Source organism: Cyprinodon tularosa, unplaced genomic scaffold (assembly GCF_016077235.1).
Source record: "Cyprinodon tularosa strain WSP-4 unplaced genomic scaffold, ASM1607723v1 ctg419, whole genome shotgun sequence".
Lineage (NCBI taxonomy): Eukaryota > Metazoa > Chordata > Actinopteri > Cyprinodontiformes > Cyprinodontidae > Cyprinodon > Cyprinodon tularosa.
In genome coordinates this window covers 1,000,444-1,015,105 of record NW_024039140.1, presented here as the reverse complement: position 1 = coordinate 1,015,105, position 14,662 = coordinate 1,000,444, and the positions used below count along the sequence as shown (strand labels likewise).

At 37.0% G+C, this 14,662-nt stretch overlaps 1 protein-coding gene across 1 annotated transcript; it reads left to right on the top strand.

The window, feature by feature from the left end:
- Positions 1-576: 576 nt before the first annotated feature.
- Positions 577-14,205, top strand: LOC119792420. Its single transcript, XM_038299039.1, has 9 exons — positions 577-701; positions 776-960; positions 1,137-1,274; positions 1,750-1,891; positions 4,052-4,229; positions 4,345-4,486; positions 5,050-5,187; positions 8,960-9,194; positions 13,391-14,205. Exons 1-8 carry the CDS (start codon positions 582-584, stop codon positions 9,057-9,059), a joined length of 1,143 nt encoding a protein of 380 aa, XP_038154967.1. The 5' UTR covers positions 577-581; the 3' UTR covers positions 9,060-9,194; positions 13,391-14,205.
- The last annotated feature ends 457 nt before the right edge of the window (positions 14,206-14,662 follow it).

Here is a 14,662-nt window from a genome sequence, read left to right as displayed (position 1 = left end):
ACCAAAATAACTTATGCTTGAAAGCTCTTGCTGTTTGTCTTTAAAAGACGAAATCGAAATTGATGTGAGAAGAGCAGCTACTCGTGTGTCCTCCTGCTTACTGACCCTCGCCTGTAACAACATTGCTATGGTGTCAAAAACTTATTCACATGCAATTTTAGTTGTATTGCAGTATTACAGTGTTTGCAAAACTTGCATTTTCAAATTAGCAGAATATCAACATTGTTTTGTGCACATTGGTTATGCAAAGGATTTTAATATATAATATGATGATACACTATGTTTAAAGAAAATAAAACACAGCAACAACAAAGACCCCAGAACACCTGAGTTGATGAAGCCAAAAATGTGATGAACCAAGGCTCAAGAACTCAAGTAACTCTCTGAACTTATGTTTTTGGATCATTTCCTTTTTTTTTTAAATATCTGATCCTTATCCACAACTTGCAATCCGGTGTCCACTAATGTTAAAACTCCGCCTTGAAAATCTTCCTCATCCAGGTTAGAACAGGAGAGGGAGTGGAGACAGTATATATACTCCTGGATTCTAATTACTTTTAAAAAGAGTCACTGACTTGTCCATGATGTTACCTACTGTGCTCCTGTTGATGCTGATTATCAGTCGAACACAATGCTCTCATTATCGCGGCACTATGATGACCTACTACCCACAGAAAACATTTTCAAATGGATCAGTCTCTGTAAGTATGGATTATTTCAATTCTCCCAGGTTTAAGTCTTTCAAGCTTTGACTATGCCTCTTAACATTTTACAGGTGATCCTTCGCTTTAAGTTTAACTATCAATCCTGTGGAGTTTCTTCATATTCTTGCACTGGCAATTGTGGTGCTGAAAGCACAATTGTTACAAATGCAAAGATTGAGGAAGTCAGTGGTATCTGGTGCCAGAGTGAAAAAATCACATCTCAGTTGCTTCCCAACAACTCTCCATTTCAGCTTGTGTGAGCCCATTTTATAAAGTTTAACAACATTTGGCATTTAAAAAATATTTGAGCAGGAGACAATTCGCCTAATTTCCTAAACTATATACCTAATTCCTCATGATTTAACTATTGAGACAAAAACTGCAATTCCATGAGCATCATTTTTTAACAATTATCCTGAACTTCTATCCCAGATTCAGCGGTGGTGGCTGGTTTAATACTTTAAATAACATTTACTCCTGGAGAGCTGTAACTAGCGTTGAATTGAGACACCGATCTGACACCAAAAAAATCAACGTACCACCACAAACCACTATCTTTCCGGCCCTGAGGTAAGTTTCATTTAGGTCACATGTATCGGTGTTATATAAAGAGTTACAAAAGATTGTAGAGCAAAGACTCAAGAAAAAAGAAAGTGTGCTGTGCAAAAGAGGACGTAGGTGGACATCAGAGATTAAGAGACAACCACTGACCATATGCACAAATACAGAAAAGAGACGAGAATAACAGCATGTGTATATAAAAAAAATTATTACTCAGCAGATAAAAACTGTGTAATATTAGGACAAGTTTATTTATAAGCACATTTAGGTAGCAAGACATTTCAGTGGTTCCCTCAAATAAGCAATAACTTGATTTATTTTCTTTATGTGATCATCAAGAATTATAATAGGATGGAGTAATAAATGCCTTAATGGAGACTCATTTTGAGATTATTTGGGGCTAAAATAAGTACAGTATTGGTATGACCCAAATATATAAACATGGCTATGTTCTAATGCATTCTGTATATTTGTTGTTTCTAAGGGTTCCTTCAAACTGTAACGTCAATATTAATCTGTTGGCCTTTGACCCCGATGAAGACGAGGTCCGATGTAGAAATGCTATCCTTTCCCTGAATGAATGTGCTTCACCTTGCACACCTCCACCTGTTCTCAGCCTCTCCTCTGTAAGTAGCTAGTCCTAATCTTACACTAGAGTTGTTTTGTAGAAGCCAAATAATCAGCATTTTCTTTCATTAGTTTTTTTCATAGTGTCATAATCTTAAAGTGTGCTTTTAATGGTTTTTATTTAAATAAATGTAGTTATTTTCTACAAGTCCTGCACTATTCCGTAATCTTTTCCCTTTGGCTTTTGCCATACAGGTTCATTCTCATTCATCTTATGTATTAGATGCTAATTTTTTCATGAACAGGACAGATGTACCCAGTTTTCAGGCGAGTCAGACAGTGGGAAAGTTATAAAACGTTTAATGACAAATCAAAAACATAAAAAGAACAGAACGTGGGCTTCTGTGGATCTGCAGACATGCAGCGGCTGCAGGGGGAGGCAGGGCACCACCCAATCACTGAGACTCTGGCCTAATGAGATGCGGCGCAGAGCCGGCCAGAGTGTTCCCAATGCAGTAGCCCCAGTGGGAAGTCAGGAGTCCGGTCAGGGAAAACAGAATCAGAACCGGACAGTTCTGAGATCCAGGAGTCCATAGCCAGACTAGTGGTTTTGATCCGAACAGAAACAGAGAGCTTCAGGTTCCAGGAATCCACGGAAATTTCAGGCAGGTTAAGAGTTCCATGAGTCAAGCAGCGAGCTCAGAGACGCTCAGATGAAGACAGGCGGGTCCATTGGTAGAGAGGAACAGAGACAAGACATGGTACAAGGAGAACTGCAGAACATTAAACTGGCTCCGACCAAGAGCCAGGCATTCCGGAATTAAAACTAGATCCCACGCACCCCGAGGCAAAACCGAGCGGGCTCAGCGGAAAAGAGCCGGGACATGATCAGGAGACACAAGACAAACACTAGAACCTTCTTGACCCACTGGCCTCTGGGGACAGGAACATGAACCATGGAATAACAAAACGGAAAACTAACGAAACAAAACATACATAAGCAATGATCTAGCCCTGAAGAATACAAAATGCAGCAGGAGCAGGTGGATAAGATGAACGATAATTAGAGAGCGGGGGTGGCATGGCAGGTGAATGAAATGAGTAATTAGATCAGCTACCGAGGCTTTGATCATGACAAATTTTTGTACACTTTTATGTTTTTAGCATTCTTATTACCTTGTTTCTTTTTTAAGGAGGTCCTGAGCCAGTATTCTCTGTTAGATTATACCCTTGTTGCTCTGCTTAATTGTATTCACGCTTAAAACCAGCTCCACACATATCACTTCAAGTGTCTGTGCCATCATTTAATGTATAAGCTATCATGCAGTGGTCCTACCTAGATCCATACAGGACCTGTTTATGCCTTTTATTCGTATATTGAAGTCGGACAAGAAAGATAGACTGGATCTATATATCTGATGGATGATGGAGGGGGGCTGTCTGTTAGGCTGCAGTGCAACAGTGGGTAGGAATTTCCACAGTGACTAGACAAGCTTTTATTTGTGAAAGTCTGTGTGATGTGGGGTTAGCTCTCACTCTCAACCTCTACCACTATACAGTCAGCTTCATTCATTTCCCCTCTGCTATATCAAACATGTACCTTTCTAATCTGTACATGGGACTTTATATACCTTACAGTTTGTTTGAACCCTGTTCTTTAATTGCTGAGGGATATAACAAAGAGGGGGATATAACAACATTTTTGATGGTGAACACATAATACAAAGAAACATTTTGCCTGAGGCATGCCTGAGCACAGCTAAATGTTAGCACTCATAAGGTGCACACAAAGAGGGGACCCCTGGCTCTAGTTCTCCATCAATTTATCCCAAAGCAGCCCCCTGTCACGATGTGGAATGCATAAGCTGTCTGCAGCAGTAACCAAACATACAAACCCCTTACTCTCCATAATTCAAACTTAAAACACAGATGGTTCTCCTGATAAAGCTTCAGCTTTAAGTGTTGGAATGTCATTCTAGCTGATTTACAGGATACATATACATAATGAGCATCAACTTAAAACAGACATGAAACCTTTAAAAGAAATTATCCTTCAACAAGTTTTCAGATATTACTACAAAAAAATCAGATCAACGCATATGCTATATATATATATATATATATATATATATATATATATATATATATATATATATATATATATATATATATATATATATATATATATTTATTGATTTTTTTTTGCTTTGTTCTTGCAGAATTGTACGCTGTCATTCAGTGCCACCGCAAGCAGTAATCAAGGTTGGTATGTAGCCCAGATGGTGATGGAGGACTTCCCCAGGCAGTCAATCAACCTTACTCATAATGACGGATCCTACGTTTTGAAAACTACAAGCGATGCAATCAGTCAGATACCAATGCACTTTGCTCTTTTAGGTACAATTTGATTATATGTTTGCCATATTTCTAGCAATGAAATGCTACAAAGTAGCTGAAGAGTAATGTAAAACAAAACCATGCATGAATTTTAGACTTTCCTGATGTGTTTCAGTTGATCCTGCAGCACCATCCTGCTCAGAAGGTAATTATCTGCCCAGATATCTCTCTCCAACTCCAGAACATGGAACTCTGTACTACAGTGACGTCAATCAGAATTTGGAGATCAACATCAGAGCAGTTGCAACACATTCTATGTAAGCGAATGCAAAACACATGGAAAGCTGATTGAGTGCAAACAAAACAAAAGATGGTACACCTCAGAATTATTTGTTAAGACATTTTGTTTTTGTGGAAATGCGACCTAAGCTGGAAATAGACCGTATCTGTCCCGTCAAGGCAACGCAAGTTATTTGTATAGCACATTTTGTCAAGAAACAATTGAAAGTTTTGCATGATGAAAACATTAATCAGAGGACATTTCAGTGATAAAACAAAAGACAGTGAAGACAATTTATGATATTTATATTTATAACAAAGAAAAGGGTCTAAAAGTAAGAAGCAGTGCTAGGTGCTAGGTGGCAATGATAGGCTCTGACTATATATTTCCTAAATACTTTTTGCACAGCTTTGCTGTGTGTATATATAGTTACATGGAATGTAAAATTGGTTACGGTTTAGAAAGTAACACATATAATAAAAATTGCCTCGACATATTTCAAAATATTATTGCTACCAATGAGGGAAACATCTAATCTGTTGTCAGGTGGTAAAAAATTGGAATCACGCTACAGTTCTAATTACTTGCTGTTTTATAAAGGATCTCTGAGCTCCTGTACAGCGGGCCGTCCAGTGTGGTCAAGAAGTCCTCAGGTTCAGGAAACTTCTCTCTTACATGGACACCTTCTGTAGTAGATGCTGGACAGAGCCACCCCATCTGTTTTGTTGTACAGGGAAGGTTAGTATCTGGTCCTTATTATCATCAGTATAAATAAGATCCTATGGGTTTTTAATTGATGCAGTGGCAATTGTTTGTCAAACCAAACATCCATTAAAGTTCCAATAAGCCACTATAGCCACTGAGGTCACGTTTTCTTGACGCAGGCAAAAGAAGTCTAAGTCCAAACTTGTAGATGTTCAGTTGATTTATTTCCTATATTTTTTGCAAAATTATAGAGTTCAACCATTCCTTTATCTGTCACCTCTCTTGCACTGGTAAAAGCCCATAGGCCCCTAACCCAAATGCCTGCTGGTCCTCACCAGGCTCCTACAATTATAGAAAGTGGACCACCCACATTTCTTCCTGTTTTACATAATAAAGAAAGAAAAAATGATAAAACAACAAAAAATAAATACACAAAATTCAACAATGAACCTATAAAGTCTGTAAATAATACAAAAAATATATAAGTTTAGGAATTAACACAATTCAAATGGATAAAGAAATAAAGAATAAATAGGTCCAACATATACAAAATTTTAAAAATAACACCTATATCAATTGAACCTTTTCATTTTCTTCCTCCCTGGTAAGAATCTATCAACATCCACAAAGCGGATATTTGCCTTTTTGCAATAATGCAATTTTACATGGAAAACTGCCTAGAACAGCGATGTTCATTATGTTTATGTTGATATCATCACTTAGATTTTTTTACTGTCAGATTTCACAAGGTCAGATCATTCATGGAGAGAGAAATATTGATCTTTTTGCACATTCTTTGTAGATTTACCAGGACTATAATACAATTAAATTCTGTTAATTTATATGCCAATTCACAACACACACCATCTCAAGACTAATCAATTAATACGTTCTATTTTAAAAAGGTTCATGATAAACAAGCTCCATGTTGTTTTGTCTTGGAAAGAAACAGGAAAGCAGATGAGCTCTGACGTAGTTTTCAAGTCAAAAAAATGAAAGAGAGTTATTATATTTTGTCACAGTAAAAGCTGGACCTATAACTACTGTCAGTATAGGAGAGAAACAGGATTGAACACTGAAAAACAGGCGCAACTTTTTTAGTCATAATTGAAGTTAGGTAGCAGCCCAGGTAACCCCTACCTCCAGCATTGTGTCACAGTTAAATAGAACGCCAGACCAGATGAAGTTACTATAATGACAAAAAGCAGAGAGAAAACAAAGTTATTGATTTAATTAACATATAAGACAACATTGAAGAGTGTGGCAGAGTGAAGAAAATGGGGTCATATGTCCTCCAAAGGCCTAACCCTATAGTAGTATAACTGTAAACGTAGCTCAGGATAACCTGAGCCACTCTAGACTCTTTATCAAAATATATATTTTTAAGCCTAGTGTTAACAGTAAACAGGATGTCTGTCTCCCAGACTAGAACTGGTAGTTGCTTTCACAGTAGAGGAGCTTGATTACAAAAAATATCTACGCCACCTTCTACTTTTATAAACTAAGAGCAGATAAATATATATGTGCAACTTAAGAAACATAAGGAAAAACCAGACATTTGATAAATGATGGAGCTTGGTTATTTAGAGCTTTGAACCTTAGAAGGAGGACTAAAGAAAATATATTCTGGATTTAAAAGGAAGCTAATGAAGAGAAGCTAAAATATGAGAAAAAAACTATCTTTCTCTTTTCAATTTTTATCAGAACTCTAGCTACAGCGTTTTGGATCAGCTTGATAATTTGATGTGGATACCCTTGAATATTAGAAAACCCAAAAGGACATACTAATCTACATACACCTATAATCTAAAACTCTGACACCAATTTCCCTCTTAGAGACCTTCCATATTCTATGATCACAGGAATCTCTAGCGCTAGTGACTAAAACGATATGGCTTAGGGCTGCTGGTCTCCTCCCTCTCTTCCCCACATTTCCTCTGTCTACAGTGAAGACAGTGGAGAAAAATTCTCACACAATCGCAAAAGTATCATCTTTATGTTTGCTTTCCATAAATTTGTTGCTGTCACTTCACGTGTTATTCCTGCTGTCAATCCATCTGTCAGCCACGGCTGAAATGCCACCCAGTTTCTACCCATGCACCTTTTCCGTCTTTTGGCACATTCTTCCTCTTTGACTATTTGAGCTGATGTAATAAGTAAATTTCTCCACTGTGAGATCAATAAAGTCAATCAATCAATCAATCAATCACTAAATAAATAAAGGATACTTGATTGCAGATTTTAATTGTGTTTTTCCACAACTTAAAAAATTTCCCCCCCACTTTTTACAGCAAATATAGCAAAGTCAGTCTCTCAATTGCATACAGTATGCCACTGTACACAGATAATTTTCTTTGCGCATGCGAGCATCAAAACTGGGTATTGCATGATGTGCTGCCCTTGTGGTGTGGCTGAAGATTAGACACTGTGCAAACAAAACTTTTTTTTTTTAGATATTTGAAATTCATCCCATAATTTATTTTTTTTACTGTGTGAAACAGCCCAGCTGTTTTCTTTTTTTTTTATGTGGGAGGAAGTAAGGCTCTTGAATGGGTTTAGTTGTTCTTTAAAGTGTACTTGTCTCTTCTGCTATTGGGTGGTGCCAAGCAGAGAGAGGGAAGTCCATCACCTTTTTTCTGTTCTTATTGTCCATTATAGTCACGCTTGGTTAGTCCCTCTAAAGACAATGTCATAGAAAAAATAGAGTCACAGAAATTGATTATTCTATCCATTGGCAGACCAAACCTGCTCAAAAGGAAGAAAAGTTTCCCTCTTTCTGTGAATTGAAGAGAAGTTGTTCCCTTACTGCAAATGCTGAGACAAAGTGGAACCTGGTAACAATTTAGTCTCACAAAACCTCTTGTTTTTTCTTGTTAAAAGATTAGTACTTTGAGTTGTATCAAAGTTTCAATTTGTTGGCCATGTTTTTACTATAATTAGAAATAAAAATGTCTTCATCTATGTTGATTAGGGAGGGAAATTTGAATCATTTTTGAATTGCGGACTGTCAGGTTCGGTGGATATTCGTTTAGCACCCAGATACAGAGATGGGGAGGCAGAGAGGATTTTTTTGTACATTTAATTAAGATATTAATAGCACAGAACTAAATGATTCAGTAACAATAGGCAAGGAACATAAGGAATTTAGTGATGAAGATAATCCAGCAAAGAAGAACTGCAGAGGAGGTGTTTATATGGTAGAAACAAACAATTAATGGGCTAATCAGTTGGTAAGGAGAAGGTGTGGACAGGAGAAGCTAAAAAGGAGCTAAGGGGAAAGAAAAGGGACACTAGGGGGCAACAAACAACAACCAGGGAAAACAGGATCTAACTAGGAAAGAACATGAAATAAAATTGACAACAACTAAAACTAGACCAAAGCATAAATAATACCAAAAATGCTGAAAAGAGATAACCGAAAGAACTAACAAGTGGGACTAAAACTAATAATTCAAAAATTATATAAATCTTGACAAACACAGAATAAGATAAAATAATGCATAACAGCTTTGAAAAACAAAACTTAAACATAACCAAAAAGTCCAGAAAAGATTGAATCATGACATGGATGTGCCGGCACACGAGAAAAAAAAGAACCTGAGAAGTAGCCCACTAAAGATATCCCTTGTGCTATACTATGGTTTAATGGTCTACCCTGCATTTTATTTTAATCAAATAATACTCAAGTTTTATCAAAGTGAAATTCTGAAAATAACTTCTCAATGAATTGGATAAATTTAGAAAAACGTATAAGTAAGTATCTTTAAAGAGATAATAATGCTACTTTTCAAATCTGCTTCCACAGTTCCAGCAGTTCTGTGTATCAGTCTGAGCTTCGATGCATCGTTGTGACAGTTGGAAGCAGTAAGTCTAAGTTTGACCTTTGTTTCTGCTTGTTTAAATAAAATTTGTGAGCTGACTGTTTCCATTCTTTTGCTGCTGTAGTTCCAGAACCAAAGCCAATATTTGTTAATGTTCTGAAACTGAAGATCTCCACTACACTTTCACTGAAGGATGATCGGGACATCATTGAAAATCTGGTCTGTAAATATGTTGAGAATAATGTAAACAGAAACAGACAAACCCATCCTACAAACACTAGTGAGGACTGTACCACGAAGCAGGATTACTGGGTTAGCCAGACAACTTTGGGTTTAACCCTGACTTTCTGGTACCACAAAGCTGGATTCCTTTATAGCAAGGCTTGTCACAATGGCAACGTACTCTCTATGGCAAACCGGGGCAGGTTAGCTCAGTATTGATTGATTGTTTTGAATCCTAGAGAATGCTCCATGCCACAGCCAATCAGCTGTTTGGGAAACAATGACGTGACATTTTATTGAAGAGCGGATTAGATTCCGGTGAAACAATAACCTAAACAATTTTTTAAGATATTTTTTTTACTGTTTCTTTTTTCTTCTTCCTCAATTTTGTCTTAGCCTACCAACCTTTTACTATTCTGTTTTCATTTTCTCCTGTATAATGTCCTCACACACCCCTGGCCTTCCGTTGTTTCTTGGGTCCTGGCTGTAGTTCGGGTCATTGACATGTTGGAAGACCAAGCCTTGACCCCTCTTTAATGCTCTAACTGAGGGCCTCATGGCCCCAGTCATCTTCTCCTTAATAGAGTTCAGTCGCACTGTGAAATATGCAGAAAAACACCCCCAAAGCATCATGCTGCCAGCTCTATGCTTCACAGTAGGGATGGTGTTCTTGGATCGTCATGCTTCTTCCTCCAAACACAGTTAGTGGAATTATGACCAAAAAGTTCTATTTTGGTCTCATCTGACCACATGACTTTCTCCCAACATTCCTCTAGATCATCCAAATGGTCATTGGCAAATTAAGATGGGCCTTGACATGTGGTGGTTGAAGAAGGGAAACCTTCCGTGCCATGCATCACTTCAAACCATGAAGTATTACCAACAGTAGCCTTGGAAACGGTGGTCCCAGCTCTTTTCAGGTCATTGACCAGCTCATTCCATGTAGTTCTGGGCAGATTTCTCACCTTTCTTGAGATCATTAAGACCCCATGAGGTGAGATCTTCCATGGAGCCCCAGTCAGAGGCAGAGTGACCGTCATGTTAAGCTTCTTCCATTTTCATGTGATTGCTCCAACAGTGGACCTTTTTTCACCAAGCTGCTTGGCAATTTCCCTGTAGCCCTTTACAGCCTTGTGGAGGTGTACAATTTAGCTTGTAGTGTATTTAGACAGTTCTTTGGCCTTTGCCATGTAAGTAGTTGGATTCTTACTGATTGTACAGTATGGGATGGAGAGGTGTCTTTATGCAGCTAATGACCTCAAACAGTTGCATCCCATTTAGGATAATAAATGGAGTGCAGGTATAGGTCTTTGAGGGTCAGAATTCTAGCTAATAGACAGGTTCTCAAATACTTATTTGCAGCTTTATTATACAAATAAATGGTTAAAAAAATCATACATTGTGATTTCTGGATATTTTTTTTTTAGATTATGTCTCTCACAGTTGAGATGAACCTATGTGGGAGAACTTGCAAAATAGCAGTGTAGTCTATATATATATATATATATATATATATATATATATATATATATATAAATATAAAATATATATATATATATATATATATATATATATATATATTTTTTTTTTTTTTTTTTTTTTTTTTTAACAATTTTTCCGGTTGAATTCTAACAAAGTTAAAAAATTATCGTAAGCCAGATTCCTCGGCCGTCATATCCTGGTGCCGTTGCCTCTATCAACTAGAAGATTCCTTGTTATACGGCTGACGAATGCAGCCTTCTTTTTGCCCCATTTAAAGGATGGGTCCGGGGTATCCTATCTGTCCTACGCAGAGGTGTCAAGTAACGAAGTACAAATACTTCGTTACTGTACTTAAGTACACTTTTTAGGTATCTATACTTTACCCCATTACTAATTTTTCTTCTTACTTCTGACTTCTACTCATTACATTTTCTCACGAGTATCTGTACTTTCTATTCCTTACATTATTAAAACAACCGTTACTCTTTACTTTTGGCTTTGATTTAATGCAGAGGTCACGGATTAGCGGACCGCGGTCCGGTGTTATGCGGAAAAGTGCATCCCTGCTGAATATGCATCCCCAGTAGCGGGAGCGCGCCTCACTCTGTACAACCACATACCAACGAGGGAAACGGATTAAACTATGACCAATGGAGCTACTTGTTGTTATATTAATGATATAAAAACGTTTAAATATTCCTCTCCTGGGGAAAACATTTGTGATTATATGGAAGATTAATTTAAAAAATATATGGGTGTTATAAACAACATTTAATCCAAAGATTTTGACCGAGTTACGGCTGATTTAATTTTTCTAGTCTCTTGTTTTTCACACACAACAATAAACAGTGATACCGACGTGAGTTTGGAAACTGTAAAGCTTTGTCTGAAGCGGAAAATCAAACGTGCATCAACAGCACAGCGTTCACAGACCAGTGTGATGCATTCACGAGCGTCAGATAGCTATGGTACATTCAGGAGCATGGGACATTTCATATTTTCAAGGAAAGATACATAAACGGAACAGAACTTAACCAATACAATAATGTATCTATTCAGAAACAGTGTGGGCTTTTTTTTATAATACTGATTGCTCTATAATTGTAATTCTAATTTTTGTTTGACCTTTAACTACTGGTGGATGTATAGGAATACAGTCATATAAGTGTCAACTCCTCTGAGATAACACAGGATGCAATTTTTGGCAATTTTTTATTTTTTTTTTTTCAATTTAAAAATTTTATGTATTTTCTTTATTCAGACCCACTGATTTTTAATTGGTTACCCCTGGTTTAATGTTTGTAAATATTTATTTCCCGTCATGTGCTCCATCCAATACAGATCATTGGCTCCATCCACATCTAGTGAAAACTAGTGTGATTGGATGAGTCATAGAACGCAAACACTCATTGGTTAGCTAAAGGAAATCATCAGAAGCAAGCAGGTTTTCTTCAAACTGCTAACGTGAATTGTCTATGCCATGCTACAATGTGGGATTCAGAAAAAGATGTTGAAATGTCTGAAAGGTTGGACACAGGCGAGAGCGTATCGGGAGACGCAGACCAACAAGACCTCCCTCATCCTTGGCCCTATCTCAGAGAATTTATAGAAATAATCGAAAAAGTTAGCTCTGGCTCTGGCTGTTTTTTTTAAAGGTTACTTTATACTTTTATACTTTAAGTAGTTTTTGGAGCACATACTTTTTCACTTTTACTTGAGTAAAGAGGTCAAGTTGATACTTCAACTTTTACCAGAGTGTTTTTAAACTGCAGCATCTATACTTCTACTTAAGTAACAAATGTGGGTACTTTTGACACCACTGGTCCTACGTAGCCTTGGGTATCTGACCAATCTTTGCAAGTCCAAGCAAGCCCGTCTATTCCGTGCTCAGAGGTAAAAGGGAACTGGTGCCGAACAATGGTGAATGTTTTAATTGCAGTTTAATATAATACAAGTATAAAATTAATGTAAATAATTATTTTAAATGGTTATTGAGTCAGATATGTTACGGGTAATGTGTGGTTTATTGTAAGGTTTTATCTGTCCTTTTGCAAATGGGTTCAGCTGACATTTAAGCTCAGATTCCAATATTTCTGTGGTGTGGAGACTATAATTCTAATATTTGCGACAACCGTAATGCTGCTGAAACTCCCTGAAAATGTAATTAGCACAATGAAACAGTATCGAGAAATTTGGCATCCATTTTTTCCCCTGCTTTGTGTGTCGACTGTCACAGGTAATAGGCGACAGAGAGTACAGTACGACAAGTAAGGGGCAGTAACAGTTGGGGAAGCCTGGACCTGGTTGAATTCATAGCCAAACTCTTCTGGCTTCCTTTATTTCAAAACCCTCAAAGAACACACTCCAGGTAGAGTCCTTAGAGGACGCAGCCGCTGAAATCAAACACACCAATGATCACTCAAGGCTGGATTGAGTTAGTGAGTTGATAACAAGCTTTGTGGTACCACTGATTCTGATTAGCATTGTTCTGGATTGGTTAAACGGGACACATTGGGGTGAATCCCACTCAGTTGAGCTTGCTTCGTGGTATGGGCCTCTGCTGTACTGCTGATTTTGTTTCCGTTAAACCTGTTTTGTATCCTGAAAGTTGAATCTTAAACTTTTGAATATAGGTTTGCTTTTACAGGCTGATCCAAGATCTGATTTATTTTTCTGTTAATCCCAGCTAAATATTGTGTTTCCTTCTCCAGATTACAGAAGAACTAATTAGACGCGGTTTTCCACCAGGCATAATTGTACGCCTGCTGAACAATGGCTCATTGGAAGTAAAAGGATAGCTAGCCCCTAGTGGCCACTCATTAAAATGTATTTAATATTTGCTAGGACTGATTAAATGGAGAAGGGGCCCACTGCATCTTCAGATCTCCAAACCTGTTTTTGACAAAAATCTTTATTGTAAATATACTTTATGCAATTAATGTCCATTTCTATATATTTAAAAGACATGAGAAAATCTGTAAATTCATGAGTAGACTTTAACAATCTGCTTATTGTTCATAGACTTTTGAGCAACTGCTTTATCTTATCAGTTTCTAGAGCTCTCTGTAAAGAAATGTTTGATCTGTTTTTTAATTGAATTTGTACTTGCTGTGTTATTTTCACTGGTTCCTAAATAATGGATAAGACTATTGCTATATGAAGTGGCATACCAAGCCAGAGGTTTTAGTTTGCCAATGTTTGTCACTCTAAGGAACAAACTTTATATGTATGAAAATTGTTAAAGCACATAAAACTTAAATTGCTTTAAATCAAGATTTGGTAAGAGTGGTATTAAAATGTGTTATCTTAACATAATGAATTAAATTTACAGTGCAATTTTAATTTTCTTTTCTCTTCAATCATTTTATTGTATTGATTTAAATCTTTCATTTTTATTATTTCTAAAGTTTATATTAACTTTTAATTTATCTATCTTTATGAAAATGCAATGTACCGTTATGCATATTTTTCTTCCTTTTCATGCCCAGAGCTTTGTGTGATTCTATTTTTTAAATATGCTAAATAAATAAGCTGTGCTTGTGCCAAAGGTAAACTTCAAAATAAACAACTATAGACAAATATTTACAGTTTCCACCCAATGAGGTTGTTTCCATCATTTTCTGGGGTGTGTTACAGTCAGTTTAACTCTAATTTAGAATTATGTTGTGGCCAAGAAAGATAACTGGAATTTTCCATAGTCAAGTTGGTGTTTCTGCGATAGACTGGAGATCTGTCCAGGGTTTACCCCGCACTCGCCTGTAGACTGCTATATAGATAGGTTCCAGAACTCCAGCAGAGATAAAGCAAAACAGAAAATGGATGGATGGACGAAGTTGGGAGTTTTGTGAGACTAAATGGGTGTCAGTTTCATATTTCAACTGTAAAAGTTCAAAACTATCCATACATTTTCTTCTGCTTTACTTGTGGCCGGGTCGTGGAGGCAGCGGTCTAAGCAGAGATGGCCAGACGTATCAATCCACACA